The sequence below is a fragment of the Scaptodrosophila lebanonensis genome, unplaced genomic scaffold (assembly GCF_003285725.1).
Source record: "Scaptodrosophila lebanonensis strain 11010-0011.00,11010-0021.00 unplaced genomic scaffold, SlebRS2 tig00000001-arrow-pilon, whole genome shotgun sequence".
Taxonomy (NCBI): Eukaryota; Metazoa; Arthropoda; class Insecta; order Diptera; family Drosophilidae; genus Scaptodrosophila; species Scaptodrosophila lebanonensis.
In genome coordinates this window covers 12,971,454-12,992,810 of record NW_022060529.1, presented here as the reverse complement: position 1 = coordinate 12,992,810, position 21,357 = coordinate 12,971,454, and the positions used below count along the sequence as shown (strand labels likewise).

Below are 21,357 nucleotides of genomic sequence, written 5' to 3'. Positions count from 1 at the left end.
AATCCTATCCATGTGAGGCGTGCGAGAATATTTAGAATAAAATGCTTTGTGCTGTTTCAGACTGTCTGAATCACTTTCAAGAGGTACCCAATTTGGGTACTTTTGAATTCCCCAAAGATCCGGAGGTGCAGGAACAATGGGTGCTTTTCTGTAATCGAGAAGTCGACACGGAAGTTGAGCGCGTATGCGAAGAGCACTTCACACCCGTCGACTTCGACCGCGATTCAAAGTGTGTTCTCCTTGCCAATGCAGTACCTAGTGTATACAAAGATGATGGTCAGGAGCATGAAGATGAGTTTTTACAGACAGGCGAATGTGATCCGGAACCTAAGATAAAACACTCGCCCAATAATGACATGGTCACTGGGATATCAGACTCTCCATTACCAGATCAATACGAAAATGGTCACGAAACTGCAATTGAAAACGAAGAATGTGGCTCAACACTTGCAGAGGAGTATGAACAGGAGCGACAGGCAATTCTTGTATCTAAAAGAAAGCAGATTGTCAATGCGCTCCTGGACGAGTACGATAGAAAGCAGGGAAAAACTCAGACTCAGAATACCTCCGGTTCCCATGAAGTCTACGACGAAGTCGAGAGTACAAAGACAGTTGTGATAGATGCAGATGCCTATCTCAGTGCACTTGAACAAGAGAAGTATGTCGAATGTGAAAAGAAGTATATCCAATTTCTCATACTAATGCTTTATTTTCAGCACTGAGCTAAAACGAATAAACTTTAAAATGAAACTCGCTGAGGAAGACAATGTAAAAGCAATGGGGAAGCTGCAAAAGAAGCTGGAGAAGGCGGAAGGACAGTATAGTCAGCTGTGTAATCGTTTGCAGACCATATTCTCATCAGCTCAGATCGATAAAATACAACACAACAAACGGATTGTTTGGCCAGAATCAGATTTGGTGGATGCTTGTGCCTTGTATGCAGCTAGCAGCAGGGTGTACGATATGTTGCTTCGCAAAAATTTTCCACTACCATCAATAAGGACGCTCCAGTTCTGGGATGCCCGACAACGAGAGCGTTTGGTTGACGACAACGATCCGGATGCCGATTGTACCATCCATCACTGGCGCTGCACACATCGTGCACAGAAGGCAGCACATCGAAAGGATTTACGCATGCAGGAGCAGCAAAAGCATCGAGACTCTCATAGTAAACCGTCATAATGATTCTTCCATAATAGATTTACATTATATGAATTAATTTATGTAGGCACAATATTTAAAGTAGGCAAGTGAGAAACAATACACAAAGTCAGGCCTTTTTATCAAGATACATGAAGATCAAGATACATTGCAGAAGACTGTCCCGGGTAAAATAGGCCTGACTTTGATATGCGAATACTTATTCATAGTCCGATTCTAAATTAAAGTAATAGCGTTTTTTCTTTCAATAAGTTTATTTTTGAATTCAACTAAAACTAAATTATTTGTTGTATACTGCGTACATTTGCTCATCGTACTCGACAGACTACCGCTCAGTTTTGTTATTGATTATGCTATTATGCTCTTTTGGATTTCCCCTTAGTCGTTTTCAGATCCTTCTCAAATGTATTTAGACTTCACATAAAATTCATAGCTAAGTATTTAGGGTTTGTTCACATTCATAGATGTACGACAAAATAAAACTAAAAAGCAATCACATCATTTTTGATTGCGCAGACAGTTGCAAATCGAAATTAATTTTGGCGTGTTCTCTTGTCACATAATACGTACACTCATGCAGAATTATCACAAATTTATTCCTTTTAGTTAAGGGCGTTGCGGAAATATGCAAAACCGATGCGTGTGTGCGTGAGTGTTTGTGGAAGTTATTAATAACTAAATATGCGTATGCAGATGGGAAACACAAATCGGTTTTCAATATTTCAAAATAAAATATAATGTTTTATATAAAACAAGCGCGGCAAGACGCAATGCTGGAGAGCTTGTGGTCACGACCCTGTAGTTGATTTTCGTAGCGTGTGTGTGTGTGTGTGTATGTGTGCGATATGCTGACCTAAACTTAAACAAATATACACTATAATGATTAAGATGAATGGATGTTATGCTACAGTTCATGACTACGCATCGACTTTTTCTGCGGATGTTGTGGCTTTGTCGTTGCTCGCCTGCATTTACCAGAGCCGCGATCAGTGCCGCTTAAAGTTTGCGGAGTGCATTGTGTTTGTTGTGCTTCTTGGCTAGCAGCTGCTTAAGACTGAACGAAGACAGTGCAATTCCAAAGAGCGCCAACATGGTAGCGGAACGCGTCACCACACGATTGGGCCTCGACGAATTTGTGGTGAAAGCATGGCTGCTGTGTGTGGAGGCCTGCGCAGCTAGGTGCGGCGTCTGAAACAGAAAAAAAAACGTTTTATTAGTTAGTGAGTAGTTATCAGATTTTCCAGTGTTTTCCATATATTAAAATCTTATATCTATTTGACCTTTTCTTTTCTTTGCTGTACACAATGATTTAGCGAGAAAAGTTCTGGGTTGTTGATAATTCATTTTAATAATCTCGTCAGACTCAATAGCCATGCTTTTTGTTAACTATACTCAGAGACCTATTCGTATAACCTCCAAAGCTCCCTCCCTACGATACTTAATTCCATTGTCTCAATGGATATGTTATGATTTATATTTGTTAATGCGCACTGAGTGTGTTTTCAACAAACGCACAACCCCAGGCAAAATATTTGTCAACAAATCAAAATATACATATGTATGTATAAACCGCATACATACATAGATGCAAACTATTATTTTCAAACTAAAAACACAAATTTAAATCAAAAACATACACTTTTCAGCACACCTAGATATGGATTGCGTTTAACTTTAGCATTCTGTTTATTTACAAGTTCTATTTTAGACGGATCGGACAAGGAAAAAACTTGGCCCACTGCCCACTTGTCGTAATTGCCGGCGACGTCAACTACGCAGCACATTTTGTGCTTAGCAACGGAAAGTGGAACACCCTCGAACCAAAGGGGTAATACTCGTACTGTCTACGTTCAACGAACTGTAGGCGATTGGAATTGATAAGATGTTATGCGAGTTCTTGCGCCACCGTCAATCATCAATTGATAGACGTACGCCTTTAATAAACGGCCTACTATACCCATAATATGGGTGTTGCATTCTTTTTAATCAAAGCATTGCCCTACGCACATAATAAAGTATGTATGTATGCACATACATATTTACATGCCATTGTCAAAGTCGCAATAAGTTTTTACGTCGGAATGTGTGACGTATCAGCGCACCGCGGTAAGCCACATTGTTGATAAGCCGAGTACGTGTGTTTTCATCCCATTGTGCATGTTTTGATATCTCATCATAACCAGGTAGATAAGGGTATTAGATCCTAGCGTATTCAATTTTTACATTAAGAGTCAATTAGTAATATAACTGTAACACCCGGGATCTATAGCTTAAATCTATTCGAACAGGTTGTCCCAACATTGATCGTGAATTGGTTTCAATGTCCAGAGCTGTCTGATAGCTTTATCTACGCAGCATTTATTTAAATCAGATCCGACATCATGCCATGGACGCGTGCCATAATGTACATATATGTATATATACATATATTATCAGTCGCAACCATTCTCTAATATATAGTACGAGAATAATAAACAGTCCAACTTCGATAACTCGAAATTCCATTCCATTCTAAGCACCATATCAAATTGCTCAGTAGATTTATTAAGTCTCCCAAGATAATCAATATAAAGCGCATTCTAAATTTGAAGGTATTTTTATTTAAGGAATGCTAACTAAACAATTGTTATGGAAAATTGCTCATTAATTTAAGTGACTCAATTTAATTAGGTTCGACTATTTTAAAATACAATTTCTATTTAATGTTCTCATTATAGAATTGTATATACTCACACACATTTAAAATGAAATGCGCGGAAATTTCTTTCTTTTAAATTAAACCTATTTTTGAACGCTCTTGGTCTGTTGGGCAGCCGCTTGTCTGGTACTTTCGATGTCATTTATCAGACTCTTTAGCGCCGCTGCGCCGACAGGATTGTTGCCTCTATTGAAGCTATGTTTGCGTCGATTGCTAATTTTACGACGGGTATTTTCAGATTGTCGATTTATGGCGGCCATAAAAGGCGTCAGATCGGTCCCAGGCATATCTGAAGGATTCGCCTTAGACGATGCCTCTGATTCATCTTTGATTAAGCTTACAGAGTCATCTCCTTCTGTTTCAGTGGGATTAGATGATTTCAACACCACGTTTATGTTTAAGTTATCTCTTGTCGGTTTTTTCTCCTTTTTTGTCAAAGTCGACGCCTTTCGCGGCTTTACGAATATGTTTGACCTAGAAGAACCGTGCCGAGGGATTATTGATGCCGGTTCTATTATAAGCTCTTTGTCGATTTCGGTTTTGGCAGGCGATGGTGGTTGTTTCAGGGGTGAGCTTGCCGTAAGCAGTTCTATTATATCTCGCAGACTTTCTTGATGATCCAGTGCGGAATTATCAGAAGACTCGGGCAAAGCGAGTATATCTTCAATGTCCAATTCTGTAATAGGAATGTCGTAATTTGAGCTGCTTTCCGGTTCCGGTTGCTTTTCGGCCGATAGGTTTGGATTTAACCATTTCAAATTATCTATTGATTGCTCCGCCACAGCCGTGTCCGCACATTCAGGTGTAGCTGATGTGGACGGCATTGCATATAAGGCTGGCAAAGATGTGGAAATGGGTTTAATTCGCTTTTCATCTTTACTTTTAGTAGAAGGAGAGGACGGCGAAACGCGTAAGTCATTTAGGGAACACTGCTTTCGTGATGGCGTCACAGGGAATGCTTTAGCAGTTTCATTGCCGGTTGCTGCAAGCAGTTCCATTATTTCTCGCAGGCTTTCTTGACGATCCAGTGAGGAATTATCAGAAGACTCGGGCAAAGCGAGTATATCTTCAATGTCAAATTCTGTAATAGGAATGTCGTAATTTGTGTTGCTTCCCGGTTCCGGTTGCTTTTCGGCCGATAGGTTTGGATTTAACCATTTAAAATTATCTATTGATTGCTCCGCCACAGAAGTGTCCGCACATTCATTTGCATAAAGGGCTGACAACGATTTGGAAATGGGTTTGATTCGCTTTTCATCTTTACTTTTAGTAGAAGGAGAGGACGGCGAAATGCGTAAGTCATTTAGGGAACACTGCTTCTCTGGTGGCGTCACAGGCAATGCATTAGCAGTTTCATTGCATGCTGGCAGAGGTGGTGAGATAAAGTTATTAAATACTGCAATCGCGGGTGATTCGTCCTCATCTGACGAGATTTCGTCGTTGTGCGGCCAAAGACAAGTTCTGGATTCGCATTTTAGAACCTGCTCCTCGAGACTGATGTAGAAGAAGCGTAGCTTGTTGTCTACACCTTGCTCCTTGCAATCCAAACATAAATCGCCGGGCTTATAATTATCTAAGCTGGATTCCATTACATTAACACGATCAAGCATATGCGTATTTTCACAAATCATTTGGAAAATTCCCAGTACTCACAAAATATCCCCAAAATTTCCCTGCATAATATTGCAGTTATGTTGTCGCTTTTTTATTTTTTGCTCACCTGACCGAAGGTTAAACGGAAAGCATACAATCCGATATTAGTTGTTTTCATGGTCCGTTCAAGCAAAAATTTACTGCAAGTAAACATATTTCGATTGATTTAAAATGTTAGCCAGCTTACATAATAAAAATTGATTATTCTTTTTCATTGTTTCATGTCAGCGGCGAGAAAGTTGATTGTGTTTTCTTATCACTTACGTTATTTGATTGGGGAAAGTGTTTGCTTTGTGTGTCTGCCGCTGCAGTTATTTATGTTCTGCGTAGAGAAATGTTACAGGTTTGCAAATAAATAAAATTAAAATATGTTCGCAAGAACGCGTGCCACACACGGACTGACAGGGCTGAAAAGAACGTTGGGCACCTATGGTTGCATGGCCACATGTTTACAAAAAAATGTTGATCTGGCAGCACTAACGTTATTTTGCCTGAACTGGCGATTTTACGAATTTATTGCTTTTAGTGTGCTGTGAAAAAGTTGGGATTTAAAACAAACCTCCCAATTGTCATAAACCTAATTTTTAAACGATTCACATATTATAAGAATCTGATATGTAAGTTTGTTTTATGCTCTGTGTTCTTGCATTTATCAACACTATCTTTTTAGTCCGTGCCGAGCATCGCTGTTGTGCATTTATTATTCCATAAAGAAATTGTCCAAGAGCACAGAATTACAATGGTTCTATCGGATGGAGTTAAGGAACGCCTTGGCGTTGTAGTAAGTGCTGTGCAAACAGTATTTCATTGGGGATTCGTGCCGATGGTGCTATACCTAGGTAAGTGTTTTCTTTTGGCAGAACATGTGCAACAGAAGAAGAAGCAGCTGCTAACTTCGTTTTTATTGATTACCCTATGTGTGTACATATGAACATGTGCGTATGTTTTATGTAATTTTAGGTTTCTCCAAAGGTGCCGAACCTGGCATGCCACCGCTTACCATTCTGAGCCTCCTATGGCAGTAAAATCTTAAGTCAATTCGTCATGTTGTGGATTCGACACTGAGACGTCGTGGGCTGCTGACTGGATGTGGTTTTGTTAATTCTTTGGCAGTTTCATAGTACCTGCAGTTATTGAAAATAAATTTCTGTCATATTAAAAAATAACGTTGTTGGCTTCAATATGATAAAAGTACAGTTCTTGAATTACGAAAGAGTCCAAGAACAGTACAGTTAGACCATATTCAAATAGATGTATTGCAAAATAATACATATAATGTGATTTGGATCACACTGAATTTAAATGTGTATATATTTATACAAATATCAAGATTGATTGAGGAATGCAGCATGTATTATTTCACTGGTGGATAAACTTCCTACTTTATATCATAATTTCGTTTAATCATCCTTAAACATATTAATAAAATTCAGTCAACGTGTCACGAGTCGAATCACGACATTCCTTAAAGTCAAATCAGGTGGCAAGCTTTCGTACGTTCGCGGCTGTTATCGAGGTATTGAGCTAGAGCGATAAGCTTTTGGTTCATTTGAGCTAAATCGTTCGCAAACTATACGCAAGTTCTGACTTATTTCGGTATGCAAAATTGCACATTTAACACAAAAATAAAGCAAAATAATACATATAAATTGGTGAAAATTGCAAATCAAAGTGCCGGGCACTATTTGAAATAAAAGTTTTTTGCCGAACAAACCGCTGAAGTCCAAATATTGCGCGATGAAAACCCTATGAAAAATTTCTGCCGTGCGTGAAGTGGGGACGAGTTTTTCCAATTGGGTGTATGATTTTATTGGTGCAAGAAGTAGCGAACAACGCGTAAAATATGTGCTAAAAGGCATAAAGTGCTCTTATTAATTAATAAAGAATGTACAAACAAAATGTAACCTTGTTGCTGCGCGAGCAGCGCGAGTCCTCAACATTAAATGCGCAATACAAAGCAAATTAGTCGTTGTTGGGAGCTCCGCCATCGCCACCACTGCCGCCGCCTCCTTTGCGTATTTTTGTTTGTGGCGTAAACGCAAGTAAATAAATTGCAACTCGTTGAGACGCCGCCGTCGTTGTCGTCTTCTCCTTTGTCGCCACTGCCACAGCTCCTAGACTTTGAACTTGTGATTGTGTGTGCGTGCGTGTGCATGGGTGTGTGTTGTTGTTATTGTAAGCGTGTGTAGTGCGGAAAATAAAAGAAAAGTCCCAAAGTAGAAGGGAGAATACGAAACGAATCAAATACATATACATACGTACATAAGTAAACAAGCGATTGCGATTACCAAAAACAATTAAAATGTCGCAGCACGTTTTAGAGCCTCTGTTGTGGCTGCTCTGCTTCAGCGTGCTCCTCAATGCTGTTTGTGGTAAGTTCATAGGCGATAAAGACGACGTGTAGCAGCTCTGGCCTAGGTGCGAAACTAACCTATTATTTTCAATTAAATTTAGGCACACCAATCGAAATAGTCATAAATACCACAAATGTGACTGGGCAAAGCTCCAAAGATGCATGGTTCCAGTCACTAAATGAAAAACCAGCTACAGTGGCAGCTGCAACAAAGAAAGCCGCCGAGATTGGCGCGCAACATGCCAACGAATCAGCTGCGGCTTATCTAACAACATCGATGTCGGCGCCACCGACTGATAACAGCAGCCATAGCACCTACAACAATAATAGTAATAAAAACAATAATAACAACAATAGCAACAATAGCAACAATAACAATAGTGCAGTTCCAATTATGTTGGCCCATTCCCAAGCGCCAGCTGCCACACAGACGCAAATGTCATCGCCCACATTTGGACCGACACATCTGAAAAAACTCGATAGTAAGTTGAAAAAAAAAAACCGCCACGAGATCAGGCCAGACGCTTAATGAATAGACAGACCAATGCTCGCGTGACTTTAACACCTCAAAGACTTTGAATGAAAACGGACTAAGCGTTGCGGCTCTTCCCGCCTCGTGTCGTCTCCTCTTGGTTGGTCTTGCCTGGTCCCGTCTTGTCGGTTCTGAGAACGTGTTAAAGTGCAGCCAGGCGGACCAGCCGGCAGCCGCAGCAGACGATGAGTGACGTCAGTGATGTCAATGTGCCAGACAACTCACAAACACACACACAAACAAAAAACGCATACACGAGTAAACATGCACCTAAATAGACACCCCCACTTGTATGCATTTTATGCACTTGTGGTTGCAAGTGCAGCTCAGACGCTGCCGCATGGTTCGACGGTCGTCTGGCAAACAAAACTGGTCTTAGTCTTATTGTCTTTACCCGCAAACGGCGCGCGCTCCGTCTGGTTTTCTGCCCTCCATCTCTATACATTTGTTTTCGTCTTTGCACTTGTTCGCTCGTCCGCTTTGTTTCTCCATGTTTTGTTTTTGCACGTTTCACACGTTGGCGGGCGCGCTTCAAAAAACCTGCCATATGCCTTGGAAAAAGCAGGGCAACATAACTTGTCAAAGACGATTTTGAAATTGGTTTTATAGATGAATGGGGATACCTTTTAAAATGACGATGTTTCTTATTGTACATTTGCATTTACTACAAACTATAGTGATAGACGATTATTAAACAACTTAAATAATGCAAATCTATGGTAAAGTTCATACAGAACAAGACTTCCGAAAGCCAGCTATTTGGCTATGTTTTTCAGGCCACACACATTTGTACGTATATTAATTAACAATCCCGAACAAATAGTTAAATATATAGGGAACATAAAAACCAAGTTTTCAGCCTTATATAAATTGATTTGAATATTAGAATGGAAGGACTTGTAGAACGTATACGTAATGTTATAAATTCACTTTAAGCTGGAATTTCATTAACTTTAACTACAGCGGTTTCATCAATAATTTTAGAACGAGAAGGCACCATATGTAATCATGTTTCGTTAAAAAATATTAAGCAAAGCGAGAAAAAAACAATTTATTTCAATGACCAAATCCTTAATTATTTTTAGGAAAAATTAAATGCCACTGCGACATTTGCAAGGATAGCAATCACATTTGCGAAACCGATGGCTATTGTTTTACGTCTGTGGAAAAGGATGTTGATAGCAAGATTCTCTTCAGTTTTAGGTAAGTTTCATAAAATATACTCTTATGTTACAATGTCCCGTTATAAGAACTCCGAACGACCAATCGATTAACAATTAACTTAATTTACGCGCACACAAAAATACCATAAAAATGTGATTTCTTTATGGTTTATGGTCGCCTTTGTGGCCTTGTGTTGTGCACACACGCAGCTGTCTCAACATGTCGCAGAGTTTTCCACCTGGTCGCTTCATTTGGTGCAACGATGGTCGCCATGGTGGGCCGACCGCAAGGCCAGCCGCCAGACGAGGTGGTCATGCCTGTTGCAATGATCGGGACTTTTGCAATCGAGAACTGCGACCCATTATTAAGTACTATGCGCTGCGCAACGCAACGTCATCATCATCGTCGTCGTCGTTCTCGTCGTCTTCATTTCCAGACCAGCAGCAGACCTACTACGAAGGTGCGCAAAAATGCACGCCAGCCCAGATCTCACTACAAAACATACATTTGTGCATACTACTACTACTACTGCCCCCTCTCTCCTCACCTATCAAATAACGCACGCCGTTGAAGTTTCTGCGTTAATTCGTTAGTTCGTTCGTTTGTTTGTTCGACTGTTTCCATGCTCGTTGAGTTGATAAAACAACAAAAGAGATCAACAATGAATTGTTTAACTTAAATGCAGAGCCTTACTAAACCCAACAACAGCTTGCAAAGTTTTTAATAATTTTGCACATGTTGATAAAAAAACAAAAAAATACCACCATATCCAACAACAATTTAAGTTTTATATATTTTTGATTGCTACTAACCAGACTGAATTTCAATTAGCGAGTAGTCAAAAAGCAGCAACAACAGAGGCTACAACAACAATAGCAACAACAACAAATTCTGTAGCAGTGTTCATGCATTTTTACTAATTTGTTTTAATTGTTATATTTTATCTCTTTCCCTCTCTCTTTCTCTCTTTTGTGCTACTCTTGCCACCCTACTTCTCGCTCTTTCGTACGTTCCAAACGATAAACGAACATATTACAAAAAAAAAAAAAAAACAAAAACCACCCACGACTTGCCCGTTCGCTCATGCGCTCTCCTTTGCTCACTGTTTCTGTATTTACCGTTACAAACGCCGCCTCTCTTTTCATAGTTGCCTCGATAAGAAATACGATTTGCATCGCGAGCCGCTCGAATGCCTCACCAGTCTCTACAAAATGCCCACGTATAGAATTAATTGTTGTAGAGATGATTTCTGCAATAAAGACGAGCTAATGAAAAGGATATTTGAAAAAGGTACCTATATCACAACATATCAATCAATCAATCAAGCAAAACAAAAACACAAAAACCCTAAAACCAAACAACCAAAAACAATCCCAAAATCAATCAGATGGACAAACTCTATGCTCCTAATCTATTAGCGCACTCTTTCACGCTCTTTAATTTTTGCTAATTATGCACTACAACAACAGCAACAAGAACACTCTTGTCTGGCCACAACAACAGCAACAACAACAAAAACAATTTCACAACTTAACATTAACTATAGCCTTTTTGGTTTTTACAGCAATTTAGTATGTGTACTATAAATTAAATATTATATTTTTAATTTTGATCTTCCCCCCACATGCACTTAGTTTGCTTTTACTTTATACATACATGCATATCTCTATATGTTTGTGCCGCCTCTTTCTGCTCTGCTCGGCCCCCTTTTGTTTGTTTGATAATCAAGGCTAATTTTATTTTAATTTAATTTTTTGCACGGCTTGCCTGCCTATTTCTGTCTTTCTAACTGCACATTTAGCTCAACAACACACAAACACATACACGTAAACACTAGTACGCAAACAATCACAATACATTTTTTGGCTATTAGTACGATAAAACAAAAAAAACAAAATTTTTTGCATGCAAATTATTTTTGCGATTTTTGGATTTGTAGTCACGAATTTTGAAGTCCATATAAGAATGTATGAGACGATATTTGGGCCTTATTGTAGATACATTTTTTCTTGTACAAAGTGTAGAAATGTGTACACTAGATGGAAAAAGTATTTTAACAAGGTATATTGATTGAATAATACTTTCTCCATATACTACATTCCGACCAGGGGTTGAATTCAGCCGTTTGATATGAAGAACAAGAATTAACAATTTTTAAAGCCATAATTGCATCAAAGGAAACTCCCAATACAAAACAAAACAAAACATTGCGCTATGGTTTTGAATTTATTGAAAATAATACTTATCTTCGATTGGTTCTAATGCTAAAGCCATCTAGTGTACAATATACGCTGAATAGTAGGGCTATTCACTCTTGTCTGGTGGAATTTACTGATTGGATTTTTATCGTTTCCTCATTTTGTGTGTAAGACTTCGTTTCTTTTAGTCGAATTTTTTGCCGAAGTCCAGTCCCCGGTCCTTGCCTCTTATGCTGATTCCCGAGGAATGTTTTTCTAAAAACTTTTTGAGAGTTGCTATAACTCGTCTCATACTCGATCTTTGGTGAAGGACAGATTAGGGAGACAATACACAGGCTGCCGAAACTGCTTTTCACTTGTAATATTGCTCGCTTATAGTCTTATACCCTCTATACACCATTCCCTGCAAATATTCCAACTTCTCGAACGAATTGTCGCCGGCTTTACAAATACACTAATACTTCCCCCGCCAACCCACTGCTCAAATAGCTGCTCAATATATAGCTACGATATTCGCTGCTTTCCAACTGCACTGATCAACAGCAAAACAACAGCAACAGCCACAATAATAGCAACAACTAGTGCGTCTTAATCTTGCTGCTATTTGTACTTTATTAATTATAACTACAACTACCAACTACTATAGTTCTACATAACATAGCTTATTATACTACCTACTCAAAATACTACTACTATTACTACCAACAAAACCAACAACAATAATTGTGTATGTAGATGCCTGCACCTAGAAAACCACTTACCACCCGAAGATCCCGCCTGGTGTCATGATAAAACACCGACCTCTTCCACAAAGTGTTGCGAAGATGATTTTTGCAATACGCGTGATAATTACAATGGTGTCATACCAGGTGAGAGTTGCTTACCACAACAAGCACAAAAACAACACCAACAACGAATACCCCACACACGCTCACACACACATCCCACATACCCATTACCTGCCACGCCCATGTCATTGCACCATTTGCATTTTGTTAAGCATTGCCAAAAAAGAAAACTTTGTAGCAAAACAAAGCCGCGCACAACACTAATGCGCACACATACGAACGCATACACACACACATACACATTCGCACACGCACAAATGCATTTGCGCAGTGCTTATCATGCTTTAACGCCCTTCCCCCTTACCATCCACTTTGGCGTTGTTCGTCCTCAAAACATTTCTCTGCCCTCCTTCGTGTTGTTTCTTGTTCTCTTTCAAAGGGTATCACACATCTACCATGATGTTTGTATCGCATGGATGGAAACAAATCCATGTTACAAGAATTGGTATTTCCGGAGAGCGCTCATACAGTTTATGAATTTGATTTATTTATCATTTTCATAATCAAACATTTGCATTACAAACACTTAAGTTCGAAGGAATGAAAAGCCATTAGTGATAATGTTTATAGGCGGTATACAGTTAAATGAATGGAATAAAATTGGCTACATTAGGCTATAAACTAAACTTGCAAAATTGCAATTTTTAAAGAGGTCAGTAATCCACTTGGCAAAGATTAATTTAGCCAATACTCACAAGCGTGAGGTACATCGAGCTTGTTCTAAGGAAGTATGGTGTATGGACTACATACATACTACTCGTATATAAACTATATATATAAAATTAGCTTGATAAAACCAGTCGAAATTGCAATGTCCATCCGTCTACTTTAATTACAATTTCTTCCAAAGCTTTAAAACTATCGCGGTTAAACATTGAACCAAGTCTTCTAGTATACGTGCGGGTATCCAACTTCTTAGCTCGTTTTTGAACTACATTTGTCAAATATTTTTCAGTACTCTTACTATGTATCATACGTAAGTGTTAAACAACTTACAAGTAAAACTTTTCAAAGTGGTCTCCCGAAAATTAATTGACAATTGATAATTAAATTTCGTTTGTAATAATATAAATTGCATTCCGTTATTAAATGCGCGATTCAGGTTTGAATTATACCCTAAATGTTTGTTTGAACCAATAACATTGCATTTCCATTAATTAATGAAAATATTATGAATGTTAAAATGAAGAGAGAAAATTAGACGTGAAAGTTTTAAAATAACGCACTGTTACAGACTGTAAATGTCTTATGTTTGTTTATACGGTAAAACGCCACAATATACGAAGAAATTGAAGAAAACTGTAACATCGTCCATCAACATTACTAACTCGCATTGTATGTTTGAATATCATATTACCAGCTAATTACGGAGCTATTTATGTTGAAATTGAACAAGTGATCGACAACATTGAGCAACAGACTAGTGTGGTATCAATGAATATTGGTCAGTTTATATTCAATATTTTTATTATAATTATTTATTTTAGTTACAATACAGTAAACGTGCATTTATGCATTTATGTATATAATTAAAATGCGATTCATTATTTTTATAGTCATGCCGAAAATATACTCGTATTTTGAATTCCTGCCATTAATTTGTAGAAAAGTTAAAGGGTACTGGATGGACTCAATAGTTATTTGTGATTTAACCCTTTATTTTGAGGATTATCCTATTTGGCGACTGCACCTAAAAAAATATCGCATTGAGAATCTAAAATCGCTCCTCCCATCGTCAACCGATCTCACCTGTCGCTCGTGCGTTTGAGTCGTCTGCTGACCTTTACCATTGACTTGTTAAAAACGCACAAAAATAAAAACGCGCAAAAACAAAGGCAGAAAAGGAAGTAGGCTCGTCTGGAACGGCACTTGAGTGCCATAGACACCAGCCCCACTTCCACCCCGCAATCTCTCGCTCCCTCCCCTCCCTCGCTCTTACAAAAAGCAGCGGGAGCACTGCAGTCAGTCAGACAGTGCAATGTATGTATGTAATTGTGTTTATAAGTAAATGTATGTGTTTATGCGTTTGTGCCTGTGTCTGTGTCTGCCTCTATTTATGCATCTCATTCATTCATGCCACTGCTGGTAGCCCCATTCATGTGCACTGCAGCGTCTCTGCCGTCAGCGCCGTCATCAACGTTTCATTCATTTATTGCGAAATTTTTGTGCTCAGTCGTCGTCATCGTCGTCGTCGCCGCTGACGCGACGTCTGAAGCATTTTTTCATATATTTTGCATTTTCATTTTTGCTTTGCTTCTTGTTTGTGCTCATTTGCATTGCACATTTTTCTATGTATTTGTGTGTGGGTGCACTTTACAGAGTGTATGAATGTATGACCATTTGGGCGCAATCAGAGATTTGTGTGTTTGTTTGTTTGCTTGCGTGTCTGTTGTCAAGTGCGTTCAAATTTGAGGCTAGGTTGTCTGGGCAGCGTTACGGCCATTGCCATTTGACTGTACTCTGTAGTATATATGTATGTATGTATGCATATTTTGTTGATTCCCTTATATAGCTATTTTGGTATTTAGTTATTGTGTCTATATATGTATGTGTAGTCCTAAGTTTATGGTGCGCTGAATGGTAAAGCGGAGTGCGCTGCAAAGTATGCTAAGGTTTGTAAATAACTACGCCGACACAACACATACCACGCCCGCACGCTTCTAGGTGCGCTGAGAGCTCATTCGGACTATTTCCAATGATTATATTTATATTCACTCTACCCGAAGCGTTTTGGATACCAACGCTACTAATTAGCAGGTAGAAAAGGATTTGGCATAGTCATGAGAGATCTTGAAGGCTATCACCAAACTTGACAAATAGACTCATCTCATCCATTCAACCAAGATTAGTTTCAAACACTGCATAGTTTAATTTTTTATATAGCTGCCATTTGAATGGTTTAATGATTCTTTTTGATTTTCAGATTAAATTGGCAGGTTTTCCGTAAAATTGAAAATCAAATTATTTTATTATATTAAGATAGAGAAACTAGTACATTTGTCAACATCTTCCATTAGTCGAAAGCTTTTCAACCACTTACGAAATTAGTTTTGAAGTAATATAAATGTTTATGCAGGTGTATTTATAGCGAATTCTTCTCAATAATATTTTCCTAAGCATAAATTTAGGATAATAGTTATTCACACAACTTAATGACAAAAAGTCTAGGTCGCGTCACGCTAATCCAAAATATCATAAGTATGTATGTACTTTTAATGAAATCTGCTTTTGCTTTTTTAAATAGACTTACACTTTTTATTACCTAGAGATAATTATGCTTAGGTTTTGTAAAGGCATAGCATTAGACTGTAATGTACATATAAATGTTCTGCACTTCAAACTAAACGCACGTAACTATATTTTAATCTTAACACCGGCTACCACTTGTTGTTATTTATGCTTTCTTTGGATGTGATTGGTTTGTGCCTTTTTATCATGATGGTTCACACATCTTGACACGCTGTATAATATTTTGCCTTGGCATGCCTCACACTCACACACCAACTAATGTTTTCGTATTCTACATTTTCAATTTTCCATTAATTTTCACTGAAATAAACACGCTCTCCAACGTCTGTAAATTAGTATTTTTCTAATGTCTCTCTTGTGTTAACGCCGCTCTAGATTTTCTGCCCAGTCATCAGCTTAATAGTTGGGTACTGGTCGCTATCATAGTGGGCGCCACTCTGATCATCTGCCTGTTGGGCACTCTCTCTTGGTACTATTGTCAGCGCAGGAAGCGTTTGGCCAGTGGTCGGCCATTTGCGAAGGAGGATTCAGTTTATGATCCCATACTCAATGGCAATACGACCATACACGACATTATTGAGATGACCACTTCAGGGTCGGGATCAGGTAAGTAATTAAGAACGTTTACGACTGCAATGGTGATTGAAATTTTATGAAAAAAGAGATTAAAACATTAAGCATTGCAAAATGTATAGTTCGAACTTTTTCGTTCGTTAATTGAAAAATACAATAATAAATACCAAAACGAAATTCATTTAGTGATATCTGAACTGTTACTGATTAAATGATAAATCTAATCCAAAATTCTGTTCTGTGTAGCTGGTCTGCCGCTCCTTGTGCAGCGTTCGATCGCCCGTCAGGTGCAGCTGTGCCATGTTATTGGTAAGGGTCGCTTTGGTGAGGTCTGGCGGGGTCGTTGGCGCGGTGAGAATGTCGCTGTTAAAATATTCTCCAGTCGCGAGGAGTGTTCGTGGTTTCGAGAGGCAGAAATCTATCAAACAGTCATGTTGCGGCACGAGAACATTTTGGGCTTCATTGCTGCGGATAATAAAGGTGGGCGAACTATTGTTAATGCCACAATTTTGGATGATAAGACTTGCAAACTACTTTTCTTTACAGACAATGGCACCTGGACACAGCTTTGGCTTGTAACAGACTACCATGAGAATGGATCCCTCTTTGATTACCTAACTACCCACACGGTGGATACGAAGACTATGCTGAATATGTCGCTGAGCATAGCCACAGGTCTGGCTCATCTGCATATGGATATTGTGGGTACACGCGGAAAACCAGCTATTGCTCATCGAGACCTGAAGTCGAAGAACATTCTGGTGAAGTCGAATCTGAGCTGCGCCATCGGGGACCTGGGCCTGGCTGTGCGTCACGTGGAGAAGGATGACTCTGTAGACATACCCTCCACTCATCGTGTGGGCACCAAACGTTATATGGCGCCCGAAGTATTGGACGAGAGCATGAATGCCCAGCACTTTGATTCGTACAAGCGCGCCGATGTTTACGCCTTTGGGCTAATATTGTGGGAGATTGCGCGTCGCTGCAATATGGGAATGATTTACGATGAGTATCAATTACCATACTATGATGTAGTCCAGCCCGATCCGAGCATTGAGGAAATGAAAAAGGTCCGGTTTAATATTTGGAAATCAACATATTTAAAAACTAATATTATGGCAGTCGTTTTCTTGAAAATATGTAGATAACATAGATCTATTTATGAGTCGTTATGTTTGTGATATCGATTGTCGGATTTTGATGGCAGAAAAAGCAATTAGTATTACGTGAAGGCACATTTTAATTCTTATATGATAAGTAATAAGAGTCTTCTAATAATATGTTGTCACTATGTTGCAGGTTGTGTGCATCGAGAAATGCCGCCCCAATATACCAAATCGCTGGCACGCCTCCGATGTGTTGCACAACATGGCCAAGGTGATGAAAGAATGCTGGTATCCAAATCCTGTGGCCCGCTTGACTGCGCTACGCATTAAGAAAACATTGGCGAGCATCAATGCCGAGGATAAGGTCAAGAACTGATTGTGACTCTAATGTGCATGCCACCTGATAGTCATCAATAAATTCAGCAGGAGGTCGAGCCTTCAGCGTTTGTTGTACATAAGTACCCTGTAACCTGGCCCCGTGTTACCTTAAACGACTTGCAACAAGCAAACCGCTAAAGAGAGCAGAAAAGAAGAAATACTGATCCCAACTATTCAAACACACACTACGAGTACTTTGTATATAACTAGCTGTAAGGTGCTCCTAAGCTTTTGACTTTGCTTCTTTTGGTTTGATTTGCGATCGGAAGCGGTCCCAAGCAGCTATCGTTAATTAGTTTAGTTTAGTTTTTGCCTTTTGTATATAACTTTCGTTGTACTTTCTTGCTGAGATTTTCCCCAATTCCCGAGCAGCCAGCGCGGGCGTGGCTTGCGTGTGCGAATGTAAACAAATAATAATATTAAAATAAAAAAATAAAAAAAAGACCGTTGCACTGCCGTTAGTGCTATCAATTAGGGTACTATACGTTTTATACATACATACTATTTTTATATCAAACTGTTCACAAATAATGGAAAACGATGAAAACGAAACGAAAATACAAAATACAGTAAAAGACTTCGACAAGACTGAGCAGCAGCAAAACAGTAAAAATAAATCTAGAAACGAAAAACTAAACTATAAAAGTAATATATTAAATAAAACGAGAATGAACGCCGCATGTAATATGCGTTGCCTTTTGACCTGTAATATCAATGTGCACCGAAAATAACAACACCAACCATATACATTAATGTACGATTAAAGAGACAAATTTTTAGGAATACACATCAATAACAAGAACTACCACATAATCCTCGACGTTTTATATGAAAACATCAACTTTTTCATTGACATGCGTCCCTTGCCACGCCCAAGCTGCTGTGTAATTGTTGTCTCCCTAGCCGAGCTATAATCTTTAATTGTATCCTAGTTATTTTTAGTTATCCTTTCGTATCGATCTGCATGAAACTCACAAATCCACACACATACACACACTGATTGCAGAAAATCGTCGTAAACTTGTCAAACACCACCCGCATAATTTCACACAAGCACACACACACACACACACACAACATATATTGCCAATACTACCTGTATTTGAAATAATATTCAGACCGCACCCCATTAACGTTCCAACTTTTGTTCTGTTATAACCAAAGCTTGTTCTTCCTATTTTACGTAGTCATAAGTGAAAGTATCTTAAATTAAAAGTCGTCTAAGGAATTACAAAGAAACAATTGTAATGAACATGGAAATTGTGTTCTTTTTAAAATAAAACATTCATTAAAAGGAATTAAAGGTTTATCAATATTTGTTATGTATGTATTGTAATAAACAAGCCAATTGACGATCAGAGCAAACCATATTCCGTATTCCATAGTTAAGCATAAAGGTTACTGTCAGTTTCCTTAAATTATTCTCTCACACACGCACACACACAACCGAGATTATCGCAATATTAAAGCAAAGCAAAACCAAAACCAAACATTCAAAACATCACACATTACAGAACGATTAAATGATGTGAGGAAGCAACTTCTAATTACAATGCCAACAACAAATGTGCGAGAGATTATCACACAATTTTCAAGCAACATTACTCATAGGTATGTTACTTTAAAGTTTAAACGCATTAACTACAAGTAAGCATTTTAAATTGCGTCGGCAAATAACGATATATATGTATATGTCTGTATGTATGTATGTGTATGCTGAATGTATTGTTATTTTAGCTTACAATCAACTAAACGTGCAATTTCGGCCTGCAAAATTGATTTTCCTATTAATTTAGGCAAACAAAACAGACAACATTAAGTTAAACCTAATTTAACGAACACGCATACGCGCCATTTCCTCTAATTTAAATATTTAAAAATATAAATTATATTCCTGTAATTGTAAACGATTGTAAATAGCATTCAATTCATTAATGTCGTACGAAAAATCTAACTGTAACGCGCTTAACGATAATGTTTTTACTTAGTTGGCCTTAGTCTCTTTGTACATCAACACGAAGCAACCTATTGGAAAAGTTTCATGAGTCAATGGAAATTTAATATTTACATAGATTCCTGAAAATTGTTTAACGGCAATACGCTTAAGCTCAATCAATATCTGAATTAATAAATGAATGTTTTATTAAGTTGCAGACTACGTTGAGATTAAAGCGCTTTTCGCATGGGCCAGCAAACTATTGATTAATTAATTAATTGATTGATTGATTTGATTGTACAACCCCAACTATAAATCGGAAATTGAATCTAATTGTTGAAAAGTGTCAGTTTCCAACCAACCATTATATTCAAAGCGCAAATGAATGAACAATGGCTATCTCCTCTCGATTAAGCTGGTGAACATATGTACGCTAAATATTGTGCTTTTTGTTTTGTGTAACGAGAAAAATATAACAGTTTAAATGGTTAAGTCATATGGCTCAAGTGTGGGAAACCTCTCTATTGGGGTCATTTTAAGATAGAAATGAGATGGACAGGCGGTAGATATATGTATACATAGATATGCCAATAAGAGAAAGGAAACAATTTTTGTATTGGGCAGTAATTGAATTTGAAAGGACGAGATGAAAACTTGGAAATGAGCATGGCAGGCAATAAGATTTGCTTTGCATGTGTTTGTATGTATGTGAGGTGTACTGTTAAAAACAAAAGCGTTGAAAGTGTAAACAGAGTCTAACTTTTAGCTTTAAGCAGCGTTTTTACTGGCACTTTAAATAAAAAAATATTTGTAAAAACATAACTTTCGGCGTTTTATTTCATAAAATTAATGGATGGATATAGGCATGCCATGAGGAGTACCTTAACTTTGGATCGTCGTTCTGATTAATCTTGTCGTTCCACGTAAAAAACATCTAATTAAGGCCAGTCTCTTGGTATAGCAGGGCCCAGACGGCCCATTTCCCGTTCATATTTTCAACTTAAGCTGCCTCTGAGCTGCGCATCTGAACAATTTAAAGAGTAGTACAGTCAAAGGATTGTGATCTTCGAATAAACATTATGGCTATAAATTCTTTTTGAAGGATCGTAGCGTTGACAGCTATCTAAAATAATACGGCTATATCGTTTGTAAGCCTAGCTGGATAAGAAGATCGCAGTGTTCATGCATAGAGGACAAGTGTCTTTGTCGATTTGTATCGAGCATTGGAAAAAATCGTTTACTGTAGAAAACAAGTAAACGTTATAATCATGTCCTCAACATATGATGAGCGGAAAAGGGCATTCAAATTAATTATTGATGGAGTCAAAATATCCTTTAACTAACTTCTTAGTTTCACATTGAGTACTAACAAGTAAACAAAATATATATTATCAAAAACGACCTTGTTATTCATGAAGATCATTAGGCTTTTTCTAACCTTCCTAATGCATGTAATGCAATAAAAAGATATCATTGGAAGCTACGTTAATTGGACGCGGTTAATCAAT

The 21,357-nt window shown here is 38.2% G+C and overlaps 5 protein-coding genes across 10 annotated transcripts; 3 read left to right on the top strand and 2 right to left on the bottom strand.

The window, feature by feature from the left end:
- Positions 1 to 10: 10 nt before the first annotated feature.
- On the top strand, positions 11 to 1,409 carry LOC115634115. Its single transcript, XM_030531679.1, has 2 exons — positions 11 to 658; positions 717 to 1,409. The coding sequence occupies exons 1-2, from the start codon at positions 42 to 44 to the stop codon at positions 1,180 to 1,182; spliced, it is 1,083 nt and encodes a 360-aa protein (XP_030387539.1). The 5' UTR covers positions 11 to 41; the 3' UTR covers positions 1,183 to 1,409.
- On the bottom strand, positions 1,404 to 5,924 carry LOC115634116. The gene is made up of 3 exons (XM_030531680.1): positions 5,777 to 5,924; positions 5,580 to 5,652; positions 1,404 to 2,349 (listed from the first exon to the last, which is right to left on the bottom strand). Exons 2-3 carry the CDS (start codon positions 5,628 to 5,630, stop codon positions 2,158 to 2,160), a joined length of 243 nt encoding a protein of 80 aa, XP_030387540.1. The 5' UTR covers positions 5,631 to 5,652; positions 5,777 to 5,924; the 3' UTR covers positions 1,404 to 2,157.
- On the bottom strand, positions 3,742 to 5,562 carry LOC115634114. The gene has a single exon (XM_030531678.1). The coding sequence runs from the start codon at positions 5,488 to 5,490 to the stop codon at positions 3,943 to 3,945; it is 1,548 nt and encodes a 515-aa protein (XP_030387538.1). The 5' UTR covers positions 5,491 to 5,562; the 3' UTR covers positions 3,742 to 3,942.
- Positions 5,925 to 6,005: 81 nt separating the features above from the next.
- Positions 6,006 to 6,678, top strand: LOC115634117 (mitochondrial import receptor subunit TOM7 homolog). The gene is made up of 3 exons (XM_030531681.1): positions 6,006 to 6,129; positions 6,183 to 6,351; positions 6,473 to 6,678. Exons 2-3 carry the CDS (start codon positions 6,252 to 6,254, stop codon positions 6,535 to 6,537), a joined length of 165 nt encoding a protein of 54 aa, XP_030387541.1. The 5' UTR covers positions 6,006 to 6,129; positions 6,183 to 6,251; the 3' UTR covers positions 6,538 to 6,678.
- A 434-nt stretch (positions 6,679 to 7,112) lies between these two features.
- Positions 7,113 to 20,341, top strand: LOC115634113 (TGF-beta receptor type-1). Of its 6 annotated transcripts, none has more exons than XM_030531675.1 (9): positions 7,113 to 7,884; positions 7,967 to 8,347; positions 9,483 to 9,600; positions 12,495 to 12,628; positions 16,232 to 16,462; positions 16,676 to 16,909; positions 16,976 to 17,499; positions 17,729 to 17,899; positions 17,962 to 20,341. In XM_030531675.1, the coding sequence occupies exons 1-9, from the start codon at positions 7,815 to 7,817 to the stop codon at positions 18,049 to 18,051; spliced, it is 1,953 nt and encodes a 650-aa protein (XP_030387535.1). In that variant the 5' UTR covers positions 7,113 to 7,814; the 3' UTR covers positions 18,052 to 20,341. The 6 variants fall into 6 exon arrangements, with proteins under 6 accessions (XP_030387535.1, XP_030387533.1, XP_030387531.1 ...); XM_030531673.1 differs by lacking the exon at positions 12,495 to 12,628 and adding an exon at positions 10,709 to 10,851; XM_030531671.1 differs by lacking the exon at positions 12,495 to 12,628 and adding an exon at positions 9,771 to 10,021.
- Positions 20,342 to 21,357: the final 1,016 nt, after the last annotated feature.